The following is a 25244-nucleotide window of genomic DNA, read 5'->3' on the forward strand; positions in this document are numbered from 1 at the left end:
CGGGAACAATCCGCTAGCTACATATCAACGTCGGATGTCCCATAAAATTACCACGCATTGTTCAGTTCAGGTTATATTAATAAAATGGCAAGTATAATAATATTAGTCGACATTATTAACACCGGCGCGTTTGGCTTCTCTCCAATTGTTTCACTATTCCGATAATTTCTCGGGAGCATTAAAATTTCAATCCGATGCTGCGATCGCGATATAATCGTTGATACAAAGTGACGATAAATTTTATTTATTCATTATATATTGATGATAATGTTTTTAGTTTAAAATACTTTAGTTTTAAACGTAATTGATTGGTATAACAATTTCTAATTTATAAATAAAATAAGCTAAATAGACCACACATATTGCTGAGTCATGAACGATAAATTATCTTGTCATAATAAATATGTACATTTTCTCATTGAATTCTATATTACAAATATTATAAGGCAATGCTATAAACGTAGATATATATCAAATATCTGCTTCTACTGTAGACAAATTAATATTTAATACCAGTAGAGAAGAGTCACAAAAAAAATTCAATTTATTTGCACTTTAATGTGATCTAAATGATAAATGAAAATTGATAATTCAGTGTAGTTTCAATCAATTTCCTACCTTCCTATGCACATTTCCTACTATACGCCATCTGACGAACCATCAGCTCGATTGCCATGCAGAGCGGGCATAAAATAAAAAAAGTCTTTTTTTTTATTTTAAAGTAATAGAATTAATTAGGCAGTATTGGTTACCCTGTAAGGATTTACCCTGTATTAAGGAAAGCTGTATCCCTGCAGTCGAATCAAATTGAGCTGACTATAAGCTGTTTCCAATTGATTCTGAATCAAACAATCCTTAACCTGCACTGCATCTAAAACACCACTTACACGCAAATATGCTCACGATTCTAATAACAAAATGTAAGGTACTTCTCATTGCAATTTGATCCTTAATTCTAAACGATAAAGTATACAATTGATTACAGTTCTAACTCGCAGACATCTCCAGACATGTAAGGGACTCGTAATTGCAAATTAATCCGTAACTATCGACGATAAAGTACACAATTGAATGCAGTTACAATTCGCAGACGTCTTGGCAGAGGCCACGCGATAAATCCCCATTTGTTTCAGATATCTCATTAACTATACGTGTAAATTATCTTCGTATGACATCATTTTTAAGGTGTTTTCATTGTGACTTTAATCTAGCGTGGAATGTGACTAATTTATTGCATTGTTAGAATTGCTCTTTGAAGATTGTATCAACGTGAAATATAATATGTTTCCGGCCAAGTCCCGAATTTAATTTTTTAATCAATATGTGAAGTATTTTGTTTGTTTACTATTTTGTTATCAGTATAGGTAGGAATGAGGTTCAGGTAAGATAGTGTTTTGCGTGGGAGTCTTTAAACTTACTACCCTAATTCCGTATCCAAATCTAAACTAATCTTTCCAATAGTAAATAACCATTACCATAAAGATATGAAATCGCTATTAAAACAAGTTTTGCACAAAGAAACTGTTCAGTTATAGAGCGATATTAAAAGCCAAAAGACTTTATTGAGCCTTTGGTAAGAACGTTGCGTTCTGGAATATGCTTTGTGTAATAACCGATTTACCCTTTGAATTTTCGTAGGATAGAAAGATTTTTCTTCAATATGATTTTACCATATTTTCTATATCTATTTCTATTTCTGCGTCAGATAGACAGTTATTTCTTTGCGCTCTGTTATGTCCGTACTCTGTACGCTAACATGGTCACCCTATATCCTTTTCGCTTGTTCAGCATTTCTCTACATTCCTGGCCATTTCCATATCATCCAAGTTCAGTCTATCTCCATATTGCAATTCCGACGGACGGCTGTCTTATAAAATATACTATTTTTTTAAAAAGCCTTCTTCAGAGGGTCTCATAACAGGTCCATCTAGTATATCTGCCTATCTCCATCCTTCCTTCCAGCGGAAGCGACCTTTGTACTAAGTAAAGAGTTTTTTTTAAGAACAGTACAGACAGTAAAAAGCTAATGCAAAGAGAAATTTCATAAATATTAACAATATTTCAATTCTATGCAAAAACGGGATCGCTCTAAAACAATATTAAACTATGTTACGACTCACGACGGTTTTATTGCTAGTGATAAAGTTTTTTCTATTGAATTTCGTTCCATACTGATCAACTGGTGGCTTCACATATTGTATTATAATAAATTCTTTCGACAAATATGCCTTTTATATGAAACAACGAACTTATCATTCCAAAATGTGTATAGGTATGTTATTTAACAAAAATAAATGAGAAGATCCACTAAGAATTAAAAGTATATAAAAAGCTGTAACCCACGGTGACACGCGTGGAACACGGGTAAAAAACTCGATATGCTAACATAGAATATAATCGAACTGTGTACTAAATTTCATGTATATCCGAGCAGCCCTAATTACCTAAAAGAGTAACAACCATTCATCCTCAAACGTTCACATCTATTTACTAAGACGTACTAAAACTCTACCTTCAAGAAAATCGACAAATTTTTCATTATACCACCGTATACATTATTCTATTTTAAATTGTTTTCAATCTTTCACACTGTCTGTCTGTCACATTACAGTAAAACGCGTTGTGAATAGCGCCCGGTTGTACCGCTTTGAGACAAACTTTACGAATGAGATAGACGTGGCCACAATACTGATATTCGTACTAACACTGAACGTGGATGAATATCGTGGGAGCTTGCGGCTGATGAATAGACAGGCATTTGTTTTACACTTAAATAGAAAATGTTCAAGTCATTTAAGCTAATTGTATTTGGCTCGAATACCTATTATGGTAACTACGTCCTCTCTATTCTAATTATGTTCAAAGTTTATAGATAGGACACCGAGAATATCGATGCAAACTTATCCTGTCCAAAATTAATAAAAAAAATATTCACACAGCACCCTGTAAGTACCAAAGTAAGTAACAAAATAATCAAGAACAATCCACGAAAATATAAAAAAAATCTCAGTATTCCAAAGCCACGAAAATTTAAAATATTCAGTATTGAATTCTACCAAAACATAATACATCTCGAAAAATTTCCTCATCATTCACATTTCTCCTCATATTCACGTTACCCCAAGATCTTTACCCGACTCAATTACTATAAATTCCACTACTAGAAAAACTCGAAGCAATTGTTTCCATACAATACCAATCAATGAGCAATGAGGTCCAGTAAATCGCAGGGCGCCGGGAGGTCCGTAATCAGCAAGGCTCTTATCGTCAACTGGATTTCAACCATAATGTAGGAGCTGAGTACGCTTTTAGTTTAAACGATTTGTTTCTGAAATGGTGTTATTGTTTTAGTGGTAAGTGAAAGATAATAGAGGTAATAATATTTACGATAGTACCTACGCTTAACATATCGATAATTTTTTGTGAAGTGCAAGTGTACATCACCCAATTACCGAGTATAATTTTTAAAAGTTAAAAGGATATACATTGGAGTTATATTAGTTTATATAAGATTAACTCTGCCATACTTTGCTAATACAATATTTTATAAGACTTTTTTCATGAAACTCGCAAATTTATTGTTTACTGAAAGAGCGGCAACGTATTACCAAAAGGTCATATGTATTTACTTAGGGCCGATTTTTCAATCCTTGGTTAAAATTTATCCGTCCAATAAAGTATTAATTACATGAACATTTTAAAATGTCACCTGTAAACTATCAAATAGGTACGGACAATTACAATACATTTTTGAAATGGTAGTTTAATACGTTATTCGATGAATAAGTTTTAACCGAGGATTGAAAAATCTGCCCTTAATATAATACTTTTAATATAATCAAGTAATAAGGAAAACAAAATCATATAACAATTACAGTTTCATTAGACTAGCTTATTCATACAATTAAGGTAGCATTCAATTCAAAGAAAACAACTCGTATACATTTCTAATTTGTATGAATGAAACGCGTAATTATACGCTTCAAGCCAAGTACCCTCCACCTGTCTCAGCATTCTTTGCGAACTTATCACAATTCATTACTCGCCTTATTACCAGCCTGGATCGTTGGCGAGAAAAGTACTCGTCTCAAATATTTCATTAAACCCTCCACCGTCTCTTACGCCTCTGAGCATCGTTCAGTGAATTCTCTACACGATTGTACTGTACTTCAACGGTGTTGGAGTACAGTCGTGTAGAGAATGGAGTCGAGGATATTTTAACGAATGACTGTGGGAAACGCTCGCTAAGCATTACGACTAAAGGTAAGGCCGCACTAGGCGTTTACTGCGCGGTAGCGTAGTAACACGACGCGACACAGCTTAATATTCTTTCTATGAAATTGTATGAAGTATAACGTAATACGCTACACTGAAAATACGCGTCACGGCCGGATTTGACCAATCACCAAATGTCGCGTAGTTACGTCTAGTGCGGTCGGACCTTTAGCGCTCAATACTTTCGAGATATTGGGAAGGTCACGTCGATTCTTGACACGTTCAAATTTCTTTTGTACGTTTCGTTTTCCGAAGACGGATGCTTTGTACCGATGTGGTATCGATAGATCGTTGAAGGAATGACAAATTTGTGTCGCTCGTGTATTCAATTTAGAAAATAAATGTATACAGCTGGTCACCAGATTGATAACAAATTTAAAACAATTGTCTCTGTGGGATAAGGGGAAATTTCTCAAGTACAATTATTCAATTGATTTTGCTTTACGAACAAACAGAAATAAATTACAATCTGGCCCTGATCGATTTTTTTTCACCTTTCTTTGGAGATCAGATCTGGAACACCTTCGTTGTAATATTCACACCCACACACACATAAGAGAATGTATTATAATTTCGATTTCCCCTTACGCACTTTTATGAGCACATCAGTAATTACAATAGTGTAGACACAAGAACTAGTAACTAGTTTATTCAGTTAGTTTCAGTTTACATGCAGTAGAAGCTTATTGTCTGTGCCCATCCGAGCGTCTATTCTCCATAGAAACGTACGTTAAAATCCAACGTGAACGTAACGCGAGTCTTACTAAGCTGAATTAAGGATAAACTTTGAGTCTTATTGAAAACTAGCTTTCCACCCGCAGTTTCGCTCGTGCAGCCAAAGAAAACCCGCATAGTTCCCGTTCCCTTGGAATTTCTGGGATAAAACCTATCTTATTTCCCGGGGTAAAAAGTAGCCTATGTCCTTTTTGGGTATCAAAATATCTCTATACCAAATTTCCTGCAAATTGGTTCAGTAGTTAAGCCGTGATTGAGTAACAGACAGACAGAGTTACTTTTGCATTTATAATATTAGTATGGATTAAACTCAGACATACTAGCAAGGACTATAAATTTTGTATTTACTTTGATTTTGAGACAAGTAAATCTTACGAAACGATCAGTTAATCCGAGAATTCTACAAAATTCTTGTCTAAAATTATATTTATAAAACAAACTCGTTATTTTCTAGCGAAAACAATATTCATGCAAATGTCTGCCAAAACTAATTTATAATAACGAAAATTAGTCAACGCTGTGACAATGGAAGGCTTTAATTGAGACTCGCTTATCTTTAACGACATCCAAAGACGCTTGCTGTAATTTTGCGAGAGCAAACACAATACAAGCTATTTAACCAAAGCAATTATAAGACTATTGAAGGATTCCCTCAATCCTGTAATCTTGGAGAAGTTACTTTTCAGTAAAGATTATGTAGTAATTTAAATTAGATGGGTATTATTCATCTATGCTCATAATTAGTTGGGTGGGATTAACTCCTATAAAATAATAAGTATACAATTACATTCCACATACTCTGCTTTTAACTTTTATTATAACTCTAACTCAGACATTTATTCAATTAGACTAGAACTCTTGAATCGTTATAACAAAGTTTTAACAATTACGGATTCGGAAAGGTCGTAGTTACGAAAAAAACCAAGCAGAAACTCTGTAGTTACTCTTTTAAAACAAACCTCGTCTTTTTGGAGTCGGTATATCTATAACAATGCCAATTTTAAGCTTGCACACCTTATAAACTGTGAATCACAATAAATAATTTTGAATTTGAAAAAAGGCATATATTTACACCATCAACACAAACAAAGCAAACGCTCACAACTAGTCCATTTCAAACCAGAGATATAACCATTTTCCCGTCACTCACTAAATGGGTTACCCGTACACAATACGATCGCATCGTAGGGGCCGACAGTTCCCGGGGAGGCCATTCAAAAATGCCCTCATTTCCATTTAGATACCTTGTCAATAACAGGAGGATACTTCGTTGGGGAACTTTCCAAACTCCCCTGAACATAATGGGGTGATTGGTGTAATACTATTATGTAATGATCCATATTTTGAAATAGTTGTAACTTGGAGACATGGTTTAATAGCATTGGTCATATGAACATTAAATTACCTATATGGTCAGAGGCCAAATCATGATGAAGATATTCAACCATGGGCCTATTATCAGTACCTTTTCTTGTTTTATTAGTGCGACAATCAATATATTTGATTAATAAATAAATAGATAGAGGAGAAGACAACTCAGAAATAGAAAAAGACTTTCCACTTCTATACAGCAAAACTTACACTAGGTCACACTATCGCTCTTTAACCTATGCATATCTTCCATTCCCTTTGAAACAAAACTAAATAGAGCGCCCACTCGTCTCAATAGAATAAAGCAAGAGGACAGCACGTGCGACATTTTATCTGGAAGCAGAATACATTAAATAAATGCACTCAACATCAGGGTACTCGCCAGTATGATACAAAGGCAAACAATAAACAGAGAAGCTTTATCTAGGGTTGTCAATTGTTATTTTTAATTCCAGGAACTCGATTTATCTAGGGCAATCAATTCACATTGTTAAATAGGGACTATTTTGCATTTTTGTGAGTTGTGACAAATATGGCAACTTTTACGCGTATTCATTTAATTTCCTATGTGTGTACTATTTAAGTAGCGAATACAAATGAATGCAAAGTTGAAACTCAGTAGCAATAGGTATATTTATATAAAATGTGATCTTTCAACGATCAACGACTACTATTTAACTGATTTAACTGCCTTCATTCATTTTTAATCGTAAATTCTTCAAATTGAATCAATCGCAATTTACACTAACATTTTTCCTACACTTTCTCCATTAAAATAAAAATCGCCAACCCTAACTCGGGAAATATCTCTGAATCGTGTTCCATCCAGGATTAACATTTATACACCGCTCGGTGACAGCGACTGATTCCATTTACACGTGTTCCTCGTAGCTTGCTGCATTTGTTCCCGGGTGCGTCGTAAAACTTTCAACTCGACTGTACATGTATAACGTATGAACGTACAGTGTCGCTGCTTGTCTTGATATACATTGAGCGGTGAATATTGCTCAATCTTTAGTTAAGCGTTATTTATTCGGTTCAACTTTGTATACAATTTATGTTATCGTTTATGCAATGTTGAATCGTTTTTGTTTCTTTATTGCAATGCTTATTGTTTAAACGATTTATTAAGATAGTATATATAGTTTTACGATATTATTTATTTATTTATTATTTATTTTATTTATTATTTATTTATTATTTTATTTATTATTTATTTATTTATTGTCTTTAACGTGGATTTATTTTTTGATTATTTGAGTACTTGCTATATTTTTGGAACTAAACCATTTCTGTTGATAATTTTATAATATACACATGTACATGGGTACGTATCTTATCTAAAGTTCACATACTACAAACTTGACATTTAAAACACCAGCTGTATCTTTGCCCTGTCTGTGTTTTTTACGATCTATTTGGTATACATAGATCGATACAACAGAAGAACCCCACGATTTAACAACTTCAAAAATGTTACCAAAAATTTCTTCCATAATTACTAGAAGAGAAATAATCGCCGGGTATTAGTTGGACTTTTTCACTCAATATCAGAACTTTCTCGAAGGACAAAGTTTTTCAGCCGAAATCACTCTTTGAACTTCGATTTGAATGTCAAAGTTTAATAAATTGTTGGAGGAATCTGTCTATAGCAGATTTTACGAGTTGGTATATAAAGAGACTATTGAACTATTCATTTATAGTTCTAAAGTAGAATATTAAAAAGAAATAGTATTTTATAAGTCTTACCGCCACCTGCGTTCAAATTGATTGTCTTTGTTGGAGCTATTCTTTTGTATCTTTAGTAATATTATAAAACCAGAAGTATATCTATTTGTTTGTATGTCGTCTACATTTAACGTCTGCATCAGTTTTAAATAACTGTTTTGAACAATTTTAAGTATTGTATTTACTTACGTAGAGTTAAATGAGACTAACATCCTGTAAATGATCCAACATATCCAACAAGTAAATATGTTCATATATAGTTTCCAGATATTCCAAATTATATTTAGTAGTTCTCTATAATCATGGAAAATAAGAACTAATCTATACTAAAATATATAAAGCTGAAGAGTTTGTTTGTTTGAACGCGCAAATCTCAAGAACTACTAATCCGATTTGAAAAATTATTTCGGTGTTGGATAGCCCATTTATCGAGGAAGGCTATAGGTTATCATCACGCTAAGACCAACAGCAGTGGAGCACTGCGGGTAAAACCGTAGGGCACAGCTAGTACTAAATATCACATGCTTAGCAATTCCCTATATATCTACAGATCAAACATTTACCAATTTATCCATTCCAGTCGCTTCCATTTATTGGCTATTTATCTATTCACTGTACAAATGAAAATTGAGCGGTATTACGAGACGTTAATAATTAATCGCATTTCAATCTGAAACGGGATAAATTATTTACAGATTCTCGCTTCATTCTTTAGATTCTGTTCCTCGATTTTTATTAGAGAAATAAAGAAAATTCAACGAAAAAATCCGTCAAATGTAGTCTCATTATATTGCTGCTATTTTCTCATTTATTTGTTACAAAAAAAAACATAATTTGAAGCTCTCGTAATAGCCAGCGAGTAATAACAAAAAAAAATGTATAAAATACTTACATATATATAATATATATGTCGTGGTCATATCGTAGATTTGATCATTTCATGATATGAGTGGCCATTTCACGAAATGGTCGCATATCGTGAAATGGCCAATTTAGTTTGGCCACATCATGATGTGGTTTGGGCAAATCAATGATAAGAAATCGTTTCACGATATGGCCAATTAACGCACGGTTTTTTCATGAAATGACCAAAATTATTTGATCATATCGTAAAATAGTTACATTAATCGTTGGTAGAGGCGCTGCAAGCTCTGTGTTTATGTGATAAGATGGCGGCCGCTGGCGAAAATTAAATTATTCGCAGTTAAAAACTTCATAATTCGTTTAATAACAATATTATGAAGAAAGTTATAGCAAAGAATTTACGACGAAGAGGTACGAGTACTATGGAAAATGTGGATATCTTATATGTATTTAAGAAAAAATGCGACTTAAATAAAATAATTTAAGAAACTACTACTATATTATTATAATTGTTTGTTTTTTAAAAAGCGATCCGCTTCTGGCACTCGCCGGCCGCTGCCGCGGCACGCTCGCTTTGCTCGCTCGGCTCGTGCGTTGTTTATCAAAGTGTAACCTAACCTAACCTAATTGTTTTCTATTGCAAAAACGATTCGCTTCTGGCATTCGCCGGCCGCTGCCGCGGCACTAACTTTAATGACATTAAACAAGTTTTTAGAATATAGTTATTCTGAAATTTTTTAATATTTTATGGACTCTTTATATTTTATACGATCTGGCCAAATGTGGATGACCAAATCGTGAAACGTTGACGATTTAACGATCTGATCAAACTATGTTGGCCATTTCACGATATGCGACCATTTCGTGAAATGGCCACTCATATCATGAAATGATCAAATCTACGATATGACCACGACATATACATACATTATAATATATTATTATTATAAACCTATTTTCCGTGTAATTTAGACAGTGTAAAATTTATACAATGAAAAGGTAATTTAAAAACTTATTCATTACGAAACCAATTAAAGAGCTTCGTAGCACTACGCTACGAAAAACTAGACAATGCATAAAGTCCATACTTTCACTTTTCTAAACATCTATTCACAAATAAACCTAATCAAAATAATAAACTAACACACACCCACATATTCAACCATACATACAAAAAAAAACCTACAAGTACCACCCACAAATCTTTCACTTGACGTATATTAATATCCACAGCATTCAATAGAGGGCTGCGGAGGTCAGGGTCGCGCTTCTATCTGCCGCCTCGGGTAGAGGATTATATGCTTTTTGGTACCTGATAATATATATTAGCTTGAAAGGAGGTGTTATATTTTGTTTTAATTTGATATTTAACGCCGTTAGTACACCGACGCATTCGCGTGCGGCAGCGTAACAACGAAAAATCTGTCAGTAGTATGGCAGGTTTTCGCATATGATATGTCTCACTCTAGCACATAGATAGATGAAATAGTTGCGTCCTTGTCAGTATTGTTTCGCAAGGAACTGCGAAATGGCCATTACACAGACGCATTGCGAAAACATTGCTGTTTACTAACGTTCCGCAGATATTTCGCTACGCAGTAGTTTCGCAGAGATTCGCTGCCGCACGCGAATGCGTCGGTGTACTAACGGCGTAAGGCATTCAAATGCTTTCTCTTTTTTTTTAATTTCTCAAGTAGCTTGATAGATTTTAGTTTGATATTTTACAACGTTCAAATGCATATGTTCTTTAAACATTTCTATGAATGTGTGTTAGTTTATGTTTGCCTTTGTAGTGTGTGAAAAGTGTATCAAATTTTTAAGTATGTAGTAATATAATTTGGCCGTTTAATAGTATTTTGCTATTAATTTGGTACTGTTTTAATTTGCGAATTTGTGCATGAAAACTTTTGTCATTTTATTTATTGGTGTGTGCATATGTCTTTGTGTCTGTGGATTATACATATTTTATTTAACCTCAAAACTAATAACTGTTAGCGTGGTATGATAAACAAAATATCCACTGGCACATTTATTAAATTAGTAAGGGAAGTAGGATATCTTTCACTTTACATTTCATATCGTAAATGTGTAAGAAACCGCCTGTAATAAATTTTCACACATGAACCCCTTCAGATATTTACATATATTTATATGTAAATATCTTGTATCTCTATTCATTTTAAATAACAATTCATTCTAAAATGAATTCTTATACATATAAAATAATTCTTAAAGTGAAACATAAGCTACACTTTAAGTAAGAAAGCTTAATACATAATAAAGAGGCCAAAAGCCAAGTAGATCCTCTCAAGCGGAGGTCACAAAAGATCAACTTCAAGCTTTGTATAGAAGTATATAAAGTATCATCTCGATTGAAAGCTACAGGTTTCATATACGCTATTCTATATTCATATAGATCAGAAGAGAAGAGGGACGTTTTATTAAAAAAATAAGAAAATCTCAGGGATGGCCCGGAATTTTTTTTTCAAGGTGATTAAATAATTATTATTATTAGGAACTTTTTATAAACAACTATATAAAGAACAGTTAAGCTTATTTTTTTATCTGAAAAGAAGTAAAGGCTTCACATCAAATCAAATACAATTTTGTACACCTATACTTCATAATTCATATCATACAAAAACAACGACGAAATTTTCTTAACATCACATTTGACATTCAATTAATTATTTGTACAGCATTTAATTAATTGGTCACCAATTAATGATAAATTAATTAATACGACAATTAATTAATGACCAAAATATGTATGACAATAGCAAACTGACACACATCTCAGTTATTTAAAAGCCGACCCACATCGCTGGGTCGATTTGCGCGCGCAACAGGTGAGGCTAGTATAGGGCTGCGAGTGGATAGTTATTTATATATTTATTTGGCGGTGGTGAGTCTGCATAAATAAATAGATGGGAAATGAGATGATATCCTATGCCTACCTACACCTTGTGTCTAGTAACTCTCTTAAAATATTTCACGCGAACGATGAAAACAATCAGGGAATACGCACAATATTTTGAAGTAGTACGAATAAATAATTACTTTAATAACAACACCACCGCCTTCTGTAATGTGTAGGAAGGTACTTACAACAGATAGAGCATAGCCCTTTGCTCAAACCATACATATTATACATTAAAAGATAAATTTAGAAATACAATTATATATAATCGTAAATACATACTAGTAAACAACTAAAATATCGATCAATGAAAACCAAAAGAATCTAGACAAGTATAAACATAAATTTACATAAGTAACTTTTCAGTGGCAGCCCTAGCGAATCCGGTCGAGCCTCATGTCTAATTGATACGATCCTAATGTACGAAATGGGTCAGTGCATTGATGGACCGCCATTTTCATCTGCAGCGCTTGCAAAGCTTTATAACTAATCAAAACCTAGATTCAGGTTTGTCGGCGAATGAAAAATGTTTTTATACTTTAAACAATAAGTATAATAATTGTTATATAAAAATTTTATATTATTGTCTATCGAACAGAAAATTTATGCGGTAATAATTGTTGAAACTTATTAACGAAAAATGTTTGACTTTTCCTAATTTCTATATATTAACATATAACTGATATGAAATTAGTTTATAAATATCTTTATGATTTGCGAAATACTATCCTTTTGAGGTATTAGGTAAAATTAATCAGTTCAAAAAATGTTCATCATTATCATCATCAGCCCATATATTATACTAGCTTCCGCCCACGACTTTGTACGTGCATCCCCGTTTTTCCCCGTCCCCGCAAGAATTTCGTGAAATCCTTTCTTAGCGGATGCCTACGTCCTAACATCTACCTGCATGCCAAATTTCAGCCCGATACGTCCAGTGGTTTGGGCTGTGCGTTGATAGATCACTATATCAGTCACCTTTGAGTTTTATATATATAGATTCCCACTGCAGGGACACGACCCTCTTGTGAGGGTTAAATATTACATAACATGTTATAAATTAATATTTCACATTTGTTGTTTTGTAATTGTATCTATTTTATTCAATAGAACTACTACCAACAATACAAAACAACACCAATTCTAATTTACCAGAATAAAGACGAAACTCAAACGTAATTTCCATGGAAACTCCAACTGAAACCGCTGTGAAAATGGAAAAAGGCACCACTTGTTTAACACAATTAGCTTCAGGCAGCGGCCAGCTATTGAATTGTATTATTCAGCTTATTCTTACGAAACTGCATTTCACTGTTGTTTTAAGTGAATAAAAACATTTGTCCCTAGTTCCAAGTGGATAAAGTAGTATAAATCTATAGGAATTAGAAATATCTATTGCAATATCTATCTATTTGCAAGTAGCCTATGTCCTTCTCGGGTATCAAAATATCTCCATACCAAATTTCATGAAAATTGGTTCAGTAGTTTGGGCGTGATTGAGTAACAGACAGACAGACAGAGTTACTTTCGCATTTATAATATTAGTATGGATATATACAACGTACATAGATGACAGACTTCATAGACATGGTTTATTAATTATTTTATGTAAAAAGCAATGCGAGATATAAGACATAAATTTGCAAGCGCGCTTAAAATTGTGTTTAAAATATCGTATAATTATTATAATTGACCACTATTAAAATGAAACCAAACCTTTTAATATTATTAGTAACAGCGTAATTTCATTTTGTTTGTGTATTTCAATGAATTTTAGTATCCATATTTTGGTATAATCCAGCTTATTAACATAATTCTCGACCTGAGACGCATTAGGTCTGATGTGGAATTTTACAAGTTTAGAGGAGAGCCAAAAGAAAAATATTGACACAATCGTGTCAAAACTTTTGTTTATTATCGAATAGGCTAACAGAAATAGTATAATATTTTAGATAAGTCATCTACCTTTGTATCAGTATAGTAATAAAACCAATCACAGTAATATAAAAATATTTTATTTTTCAAAAACATTTTTTCAGTGACATCCAACCTTATGCTTGTACATAGTTATTAAACGACGAATGCTTTTAATTATATTTACTGATACAACTTTATGTCTGCAATTTTTTAGTAAATTCTATTCGTATTTTAAGCTCTAATAAAAGATGTAACGTTATGATTGGCTAAAAATAGAAATTTAGTTACGTCCGATCTTATCATGTACCTATTTATGTGGCATTTAAATGAATTTATTATTAAGTACATAAGGTCGTAATTAACAAAATAAAATAAAAAAACTTAAACATTCAACTTTCAAACTCAAACTCAAACATTTATTTATTCAATTAGACTTTTTCGAGAAGCACTTTTGAAACGTCAATACATATTTTTAACATTTACCACCGATTCGGAAAGCAGTATCTATGGAGAAGAATCGGCAAGATACTCCATAGTTGCTCTTTCAAATCATTTCAGTATTACAATTTAATTTTACAAAATATGTAAGTAACTAACACTGTATATTATCATAATATGCCAAAGAACTGTCCTGTGGTTTTTACGCGACAACCCTCCATGGGTTTTTATCTTCCATATATTCCTTAATGCTGTAATAGGCTCTCTGAACTAATACGTTTTTTTACATAATTTTTAAATTTAGCACTACTAAACTCTTTAATACTACAACTTTTTCAAACTTGTTATTCAAACTAAAAAAGAATGAAAACAAACAAATTTAATCCACTTCAGGAAAATCTGCCTGACTCTCAGAATGTTTTAATTTTTTATAATAGGTGTGGAATTCCTGTGGAATCCACTGTAAAAGACTCATGAAATCATTGTATTTCGCCGTTGATATGGGCTTTTCAGTTTGACTTACACTAGGTAAATATTCAGGGAACTGAATTCGCTTAGAAGCATTTCGGATGAAAGATATTTCGGTAAAATCTTCTTCAAATGTATTCTTATAAAATAACTTTCCGGGCTGGTCTTGTTTAACCTGAAGCCAAACACATTCTGAAATTTTAAAATCTTTACCATCTTTATTCTTCTTTTGCGCGCGTTTTGTCTTCTCGTGACAATAACTTGGCCCTGCAATTGGATTCTCGTACATATTTCGTATGTCGTCCTCTGATAAAACAAAACAATTTAATTATAATTTATACCGATTTACTTCTTAAACAAGTAGAAATGTATGAAATTAACTTACCGGGCACTAAAGCACCTGTATCGCTAGCTTTAGCTTCATTACTACGGGAATTAATAAAATTTCGAAGATTGACTAGTTTGCGTCGTTTATTGAGTAATTGGGTGAACATAACATCCTGCAAAAAAAAACGTATATAAGTAACCTAAATTCACAAAATAACTTACTATTTAAATGAGTACTTACTATAACCGATAAAATATCAATAATGCACACCAAAGGACTTGACGATATAAAATCTGTAGATACCTATTTATAGGTTTTGTACTCACCTGATCTTCGCCATCCATTGCTTAGTACTTAAAAATCCTTGAATAGTCACCACTAATTAACCCACAAGCAATTAAATAATTAATCAGAATTAATAATTCGGCACAATATTAACAACTCGCGCGCGAGTAACAAGACTTATTGTCTAAGATCCGAATATAAGTCGAAATGCAACGGCGTGATAATAGAATGAGACCAATTTTATAATAAATTTAGTGTATTAAAAATGGGTTGACTGGGAAAATCCTGGACAGGATATTTTTTATTAATTACTAGCTTCCACCCACGACTTTGTACGTGCATCCCCGTTTTTCCCCGTTCCCGCAAGAATTTCAGGAAAACCTTTCTTAGCGGATGCCTAAGTCCTAACATCTACCTGCATGCCAAATTTCAGCCCGATACGTCCAGTGGTTTGGGCTGTGCGCTGATAGATCACTATGACAGTCACCTTTGAGTTTTATATATATAGATTAAAAAATCTTTTATTTTCATTTTTTATTAATTGCAGTTTCGAGATAATAAAACAATTTTGTAATAAAACAGCGCTGACATATTTTTTTTTTCATCATCCTATCAAGTGAAAGTAACTGGTACCTGTTTATACCTGCCAACCTAGCCGTTTGTCCCGGTAAATATTAGAAAACGATTATGACTGCACATTCTGTAGGTTTCATACTTTAAGTCTATTATATATTTTTTTTATTATGTTGATACTGCAATTAATTAAAATTTTTTTTTTTTTTAAATTCATTAAAAATGTCCTGTCCAGGATTTTCCCAGTCAACCCATTTTTAATACATTTTTAATACACTAAATTTATTATAAAATTGGTCTCATTCTATTATCACGCCGTTGCATTTCGACTTATATTCGGATCTTAGACGGTTAGACCATTATTAACGGTCTGTGCTTGTAAACAGAACGCACGCGCCACGCGTTCGGTCCTATGTGCTGATAGGTCAAACCATTGTGGCGCCAAAAACGGCCGAGTGACCGGCGAAAATGTCCGATGTCATTCTATCGCGTCCGTGTGCGGTCACAAAGTCAATGGAATAGTGTTTCTTCTTCACATAGGCATTTTTGTACAACGATAAAGTAGCACTTTTTAAAGGCATAAGGACTAATAATGTTTGTAGACCTTAACCAAACAAATAAAATTCGGGGCATAACACTATATCTCAAGGTACGACATCCTGAATATTTAATTTCAAGAAGCATAAAGTTATATCTGAAATTACGTATTATTTTTGCCAACAATCCTTGTAGGATAAAGTCGAATGACAAAATTGTCCCTTCGTTACGAATAATATAATTTAAAAGCATAAAAGCTGAAGTCAATATTCGACTTTCTAATTAAACCAAAATTTTAAGCATAAATACTGTACTTGCTATTAAGCCTTATTCCACAATATAAATTTGGAAATTCGAGAGATTCGACCTTATGCTTTTGTATTATTATCAGAACAAAAAGAGCTAGAAATATGATTGTTATATGCATAGAAAGAGCGCGAGATACTGGTTTCAGTTGACCATTAAAGATATTTTACTCTGATGTCGACATTCGACCTTATGCATCTCAGGTCGAGAATTATCAGTTAAAACTGGAAATATAAAACCGTATTTTATAAATTCGCTTTAAAATGATGCTGATTCACAAAACAATTTGGGCAACATTTAACAATCTTCACAATGTTTTATTTTCCGTAATAAAGACACATTTAAAACTATGTAGACTATGAGATCTTTGAAAATCGCAATGCTGCAATTCATAAGGTAGACTGCGGTCCCGCAGAACTTTAAAAATTTCTTCCTTTTCTCCTAATTCAAATTCCTTTGTTACTGGACTTATGGCCTGGTATAAAATCATAAAAGTAAGAAAATTATTTAATTGTAGTACATAATAAAACAAATTAGACGTGAAATGAAATTATTAAAGTATTCCTCTAGTTAAATAAGTATACCTTCGTATTTGGGTATTCCTTATTCTATACAGGTATCAGTATGAACTATAAATCCCTGTCTTTTGACAAACCGCAGTAACATAATTTCCCATTCATAATATAGCCAAATGAGGAACATGAAACTTTACGACCGTATATTGAGTCTAAGCGTATACTCGTATCAAACATAATACATCTACTAATATTATAAATACGGAAGTAAACCTTGTCTGTCCGTCTGCCTGTCTCTTTTTGTTCTTTAATCACTACATAGTATAAAACAAAGTCGCTAATTCTCTGTCCCTTTGTATGCTTAAATTTTTAAAACTACGCAACGGATTTTGATGCGGTTTTTTTTAATATATAGAGTGATTCAAGAGGAAGGTTTTAGTATATAATTTATTAGGCTTTAGACAAAGCGGGCGAAGCCGCGGGCGGTAAGCTAGTAGAAAATAATTTCAAATACTTGAACTTTGGAAATTTTAAATAGGTATCTACTCTTAAACTATTATAATATATTTATACATTAATGTCTTAGCCGGCTCTTAGTAGACGTAGATAAAGGTAATGAGGCACTGAATTCAATTAATTGTCGGGTTAAGGCGATAAGTGCTGGTTAGGTATTTATTCGAGCTTCGGCAAAATGTACCTATACCAAATCCTAGTTACTTTTATAATATTTTAAACAAATTATGCATATACATATTTGGAACAATGGTAACATTTTTTTCACATAATATAATTAATTTAACCTAGGTATCTGATATTATCAAACCGATTTAAGTATAATTAAATTTTCCGATTATAAACTTCATTTTTGTGTATCGATTACTATTATTATACTATGGTGTATTCTTTGTTCTTTGAATCCAAAATCAGTTGAGAAAAAAAGAAAGCTGCAAAAGTAGATTCATCTTCCCACGTACCTAGTAGATATTTAAGAGAAAGATAACTTACTATAAAACTTTTAAACTAAGAATAACAAAAACACTCACAACAACTAACAACTACTACAATATTAAAAATATGTTAATATGTTTACCTATTGTGTATTTTCACAATAAAACGGGTGAATAGATATTTTTTGATTGTACCATACATATAGATTTAAGCTTCAAGGTCTCATGGCGGAAAGAAAGCTCGTATAAAAAATAACATTTTAATAAGTCGCATCCCACTACAAATTCAATATTATTAATAGATTTATTAGCTTGCAATCGATTTATCCTACACAGAAACTTACGAAAACCGCAATTCAAATACAATCAAAGAATAAGTACACACAGAACCATCAAAAGTTCCATCAAACGATATGAATAGCGCATAGGCCCGTTTCCAGTTGATACCGCACTCGAGGCGCCCTCTCAGAGGCCCGATCGAATTCCGCGCACGCCAGCCTACAACGCTCGCAGTAATTACATTACTATTACATAGCCTGAATTTCGTTTACACACGTGTTATGCAAATTGGAGTTTAAAGAGAATTTCGGGTGTATGGGATAATTGTTAAGGCATTAGACGACAAATAGAATTTAGCGTGTGAGGAATTTTATGCGAATATTGCCTTTTGTAAAGAGAATTATTACTGTTCAGGTAATCTACGTTAAAGTACAAGAAAATGACACATAATATATATGTAAATATCTAGTCAAAAAGTTTTAAGGCTTTATAAACATATCGTAAAACTTAGCAAGTAAATTATTATTAGTACTCATATGAATCATATTTAATCCATTAGCTAAGTTGCTAAGTAATTACGTGTTTTTATTAGATTAAATGTATCATATTTACAAAGACTTAATTTAAAAAATCTATTATCTAAATTTTAAGCTTCGGTATTAGTTAATATACCAATACTGAAGCAAATACAAACCGCCAGGGACTCTTTATGATCCACCAATCCACTTATAAAACTTTTTAATCTACTTTACTTCTTTCTACGAAGTAATAATTTTCCAATATTTCCTAATAACTTTCCACTCATAATTCAAGGTACTATGCTAGTCTAAGAATATTAGATGCAGTAATATTAGAAAAAACAATTAATTTTAAGTCGTACGTAAGCTCAATCCTACTTGATATTATAAATGCGAAAGCTTGTGAGGATGTGTATGTGTTTGTTACTCTTTCACGCAAATACTACTGAACCGATTACAATGAAATTTAGCACACATATATAGGGTAGCTTGGATTAACACATAGGGTAGGTTTTATCCCGGAAATCCCACGGGAACGGGAACTATGCGGGTTTTTCTTTGAAAACGCGGGCGAAGCCGCAGGCGGAAAGCTGTAGTAGATAATAATTGGAAGGATAAAGGAAAGAAAAAGCAATTTAATATTTAGGATTATTTTTTCACATATTTCAAGGAAATCATAAACTCTTAGTAAAAATGCGACTTGTTAAAAATTGTAAAATAATATTAGTACATTTATGGCCGATTTTTCAATCCTTGGATAAAACTTACCCGTCTATTAAAGTATTACACGATAATATTAAAATGTAACCTGTATACTGTCAAATACGGACAATTAGAATACATTTTGAAATGGTAGTTTAATACATTATTTGACGAATAAGTTTTAACCAAGGATTGAAAAATCAGCCCTTAGTGGAAGCTCGAATAAATAACCAGCACCTATCGCGTCAAGTCGACAATTAATTGAATTTGGTGCCTCATTAACTCTATTATAGTCTACTAAGTGCTGCTAAGACGTTTTAGAATAATATATTAATTTCATTTTAAATTTACTTTACACCGTTTAACCGCACAGCAAAATGTATGTTTAATTATTTTGTGACATTAAAATTAATAATTGTATTTTTTTTTTCATCTATGCAAAATCGAACTACAATGTATAAGACAAACACACTATGTACGTAACAACATATAGCAAAGCCAAGCCAGCCTTTAAAACCTTTCTAAACATACGTTATCCCTTTAAAAAAAAAACTAAATCCTATAATCTTTATGCACTATGCTTTTAGTTCGATTACTTTTAACAAAGCTCATATGGCGCTTCAATGTATGTCGCAGGTAAATTGTATAATTTTGTCGTTTACAAATGGCGTCGTCAGTTGAAACGAATGAACGTATGAAAATACGTTGTACGTGTAACGTGTTGAGAATTTCCACAAGGAGCCGGTTGCAAGCTGACGGAACACTTTTTCGGGGGATCCTATTTCTTTGCATTTAGAATTACAATATTGATCTTTTTAAAGTGTGAAGTCCCGTGTCCTCTAGAGGGGTATAGGGCAGATACATTATGCATACATCTGTTTCACTGATCGATTTTTTTAGGGACAAGTAGGTATTCAACATTATGTTTCCAGAACCCCTTTAACCGAAACAATAAATTCTGAATCTAAATGCTCGGCATATTTATTTGTGTAATACCTTGCCATATTACGAAATATCGAACGTTTGCTAAGACGGACGCTTGTAAACGGCGAAATTATACGCTTTACCTGCGACATTTTCACTATGCTTTTAGTTCCTACATTAACATTATTATAACAAAGCTAGCTCATATATCGTATAAGCTTCCGATAATAGAATGATCTCCATATCTTGCAGGCAGCATCTTCTATTGTGTATAAATCGCCTTAGCTCCACGTTGTTCGCTCTAAAAGGATATACTTATTATGATTTGGATTAGAGGATTTTGTGTATTTGTATTAGCGACACATAGGGACTTAATAAACAAAAGCTTAAAGGAGTTTTATCGACTTATAGTTTAAGACTAATGTAGTACCTAATTAGCGATACCTAATCCGACTTTTTTCTACATTTAAAAGATGCAGTATTGTAGAATGTGTAAAAAAATTGATGCCTTTAAGGAGTGTAACAGACTTATAACTTTATAAGTAGTTTAAGTTGTAATTAGCTTAATCCTTAATCAGTTTTTATTACATCAAAAATAGCAGATTATTATTCAATATGTAAAAAAATGTATGTTTTTATGGAGTGTAATCGACTTAAAGTTTAAGACGTAGTAATTAGCTAAATCCAGGTATTGTTTTATAGTTTGTAGCAGATATTTTATATGAAAGACTGAAAATGTGTTTTAAAAATCAGAAGATGTGAAATGATATGATTTTTAAACTCAATACCGTGTTTATTTATTCAAATAGACTTCTCCAGAATTGTCATAAACGGAGTAGCATTTTAATATTATCAAATTATACAAAGTACTGTCTAACCCGAAAAAAAAAAGATATAGTAAATCAATACCTCAACTAATTACCAACTACATAATAACCATCTTGTTCCGTGTTTTACCAGTTTTATTGCCCGAAAACGTCACATAAATTAAAATACGAGCCCGCCCTTGACCGCCCTAAGTTAAACCTTACACCTGACACAACTTAATCGTAAGCTTATAAATTCAAGTCGTGATATGAAGCCATTACGTAAATACCTACTTTTTATTTAATTATATAATTTATCGAAAGTACTTCATGTTGAACGCACGCTAAATTATAGCTTGGAGAATTTATTCGATTTTTTTTTTCAATGACGCAAAACGATTGGAATATATGAACAAATAATTTGAAATTCCAATTTCGATGTCCATTGTTGTTAACTTCAAAGTTTCCAGACAGAACAAAGTCAGTTTTTTAGTTATATAGAAAACTAGCTTTCCATCCGCGGCTTCACCCGCGCAGTCTAAGAAAAACCCGCATAGTTCCCGTTCCCGTAGGATTTCCGGGATAAAACCTATCATATGTACCGGGGTAACAAGTAGCCTATGTCCTTTCTCGGGTATCAAAATATCTCTAAATCAAATTTCATGCAAATTGGTTCAGTAGTTAAGGCGTGATTGAGTAACAGACAGACAGAGTTACTTTCGCATTTATAATATTATATATTATAGTATGGATGTTATAATTAATAATCACTTTCAATTTTACTCTACATTCTACAGTTGATGTAAAAAAGATGGCGCACGGTAACAAAATGAGCTACAAAGAGCGTTTTTCATTTCGTGTGTCAAGAGATTTATTCCCCATTTTTGGGGAAAAATTACCTGCCATTCCGACATTTTCTGGCGATATGTGCTATATGGAGCACTTACATCTAGATGGCAACACATTTGAGAGGTGATAAAATTTTATTCCCAGGCAATATATTTCATGTCACTGTAATTCAGCTTGCTCTGTATTCTAGGAATTATTTGATTGAGTGCTTTTAACCGTAAGCGGAAAAATCATTTTCAAACGTGGGTAGTTTCAGGAAATCTGGTTGCCTAGCAACCGCCCACTTTGTGTATGTAATTCCACGAATGTAATTTTCAATAAACGTTCGCAAACGATAGGCTATTGAAAATTAAATTGTAGTGAAACACAATTCGCAGAAATTTGCATTAATATAAAATCGATGCATACCGTGAATTGTTTTGTAATTAATATTAAATATAAGTGCTGATTTACACAGGGTCAGTAGACGAGTTTGACTTTAACTGTTTACATAGACTTCAAGCCTCTGTACTGACTTCAAATCTGTTTACACAGGGTTTTTTTTTCGGGTCAGCACTGATTTGCCTCGAATTTGTAGTCAGTTACTGACCCTGTGTAAATCAGCACACATTCCCGGTTCAATACAGTGAAATTACGGGAATTGTTTTCATGCAGTTTATTGTATATTGTGTCATGGGTATAATTAAAATTTCATTGAAATGAAATAACAATGTTTCACGGAATGAACTAGAAGAAATAACGTAAAACAATAGAGATATGAAAGCTTAGAAATTATATTTAGCTAGTTTATCTCTGAATAAGTTAGATGCCTTTTGCTGTTAAAAACAATAACATATAACAGTAACATAACATTTTTCACGCTTGAACAAAAGTGTACCTACTAACAAGGTACTAACAAAATTTCGCACTCACCGCATATTTGAAACTCAACTCATATTGAATTCCACCCATGAACCACCTATACTTAAAGACAATAGTATCTAGCTACTATACATAAGACAGTCACTTACTAAAGCTTAATGCGATGACCAAATTGAATCCCGCATCAACAACATATGCATAATCACATGAAGGCATCACACCCACGAGGATTCAAGTTCAATCAGCTCATTAAACACCATCAGACAAGCTGTGCATATTGATAACCCTGTCTTGCGTATATAAGCAGCAAGTTCCTTGCATTTGGCACATTCCAATCTAATATCTAGAGACACTATCACCAAAATGAAGATCGCCGCTCTTGCGCTGTCTTGCGTCTCGCTCCTGATTATTGCGGATTTTAGTGATGGACAAGGACAGATATATTGCGGAAGAAGATTGGCGGAAACGCTGGCGTACCTTTGCGACAACCCTCTTATTAATAGACCAGGTATTTGCATAGAAAAAAAAATTAAAGTCAAGAAAAAAATTCTATTTACTTCTATGATAGATGAAGGAATTTTATTGACTTTAAACATTTTTAATCATTCTTAATATTCTTCATAGAAAATAAAATTAATTAATTAAACTTTCGCAGGTCTCATAAAACGCACAAACTACAACGCAATAATGTCCAACGACTTCTGGCCGTGGATCGCGCGTCACAACGCGAAAGGCATGAGGAACAAGCGACAAACGGTCACCTCTGAATGCTGCGACAAGCCGTGCACTTTGAACGAACTTTTGACTTATTGTTCTTATTAATTGGAAGGCTTTTAAACGGGTTAATTGCTCATAATAAGCGTTATTTTGATAGAGAACATGAGGAACGAGCAAGATACAGTCTCCTCTGAATGCTACGACAAGCCATGCACTTTGAACGAACTTTTGTCGTATTCTCCCTATTAATTTTTGAAGACTTAAATTGTGTATCAGAAATATGACATTATTTGTATTAATCTGTGTGAAATAAGTTATAAGAATTTGTAATACTTTACTGAATTACATGAAGGAATTGGTTGATATTATTTGTAAGAAATAATGCATAAAAAGCTGGTGTCACATAACTCACATATGCTTTAATTTAAAAAGATGAAATTGTTTTATAGATTGTTTTACTGACAGTTGTAGACGAGCTTTTGTTTTAAGTATTAATGTTTAAATCAATCTTGAGATTTTTGCATTTATGGGAATCGAAGCATTTAGTAGCGCTTAACAAATTAAGGTACATTTATTATATTTGGGTACCCTTCGACTTTTAATATTTTAAGACAAAATAAGGCTGGTATTTGACATTATCTTAAGTTAATAAAATTACAATTTGTGTATCTTACAAAAAGATTGTTTTAAAACAAGTAAATTTTCCAATTTTCAAGAATTATAACAATTCGGCTATGATCAGTGTTAACGACATTTGATAATTTTTTTACAAGTATTTTGTAACCGTACTTACTACTTAGTCATTAGGTATATTACATTAATAATAAGATTTTTTTGTAAATACATCATACTAGTCATGTAGCATTTGTAAGAAAAAATAAATAAAAATGAATAATTAAACTTTTATAAGTCATGTAATTATGTATGTGTTTTATTCGAATCCTACTACCAGGTAAATTTTTGAACTATATGTTTTATAAAAATTTCGATTATTATTTTAATACATTAGAAAGTATACATCATTAAAATACTTAGCAACAAACAAATTAATACCAATATTATTCTTAACTTATATATTCATCTAACAACTATGCAATCTCTAACTTTGCCATTTAATTTTAGCCCTCACAACCAACCAATTAGAGTTCAAAACCGCGTTAACGAATGCACAAAAAAACCTCGTCTATAATATAAGCAATTACATCAATTTGCAGTCAATATACAACTTTTTGCCCCGTCCCTGTCCACCTACATACCACCTTAGTGACAAGTTGACGTTTACACTTAAATGGTTATAGGAAAATCTTGTAAACCTTTCTATGTTTTATTAATGCTACAGCAAATTAGAATATATCTGTCTGTTATTTATTCACCCTCTTTT

At 32.5% G+C, this 25244-nt stretch overlaps 2 protein-coding genes across 2 annotated transcripts in view; one reads left to right on the top strand and one right to left on the bottom strand.

The window, feature by feature from the left end:
* Positions 1-25244, bottom strand: part of LOC123696433 (protein kinase C, brain isozyme) — a 158516-nt gene that overhangs the window by 19081 nt on the left and 114191 nt on the right. The window lies entirely within an intron of this gene.
* LOC123696434 (bombyxin A-3 homolog) lies at positions 23479-24256 on the top strand. Its single transcript, XM_045642591.1, has 2 exons — positions 23479-23654; positions 23802-24256. Exons 1-2 carry the CDS (start codon positions 23510-23512, stop codon positions 23966-23968), a joined length of 312 nt encoding a protein of 103 aa, XP_045498547.1. The 5' UTR covers positions 23479-23509; the 3' UTR covers positions 23969-24256.

This window comes from Colias croceus, chromosome 12, assembly GCF_905220415.1.
Source record: "Colias croceus chromosome 12, ilColCroc2.1".
NCBI lineage: Eukaryota > Metazoa > Arthropoda > Insecta > Lepidoptera > Pieridae > Colias > Colias croceus.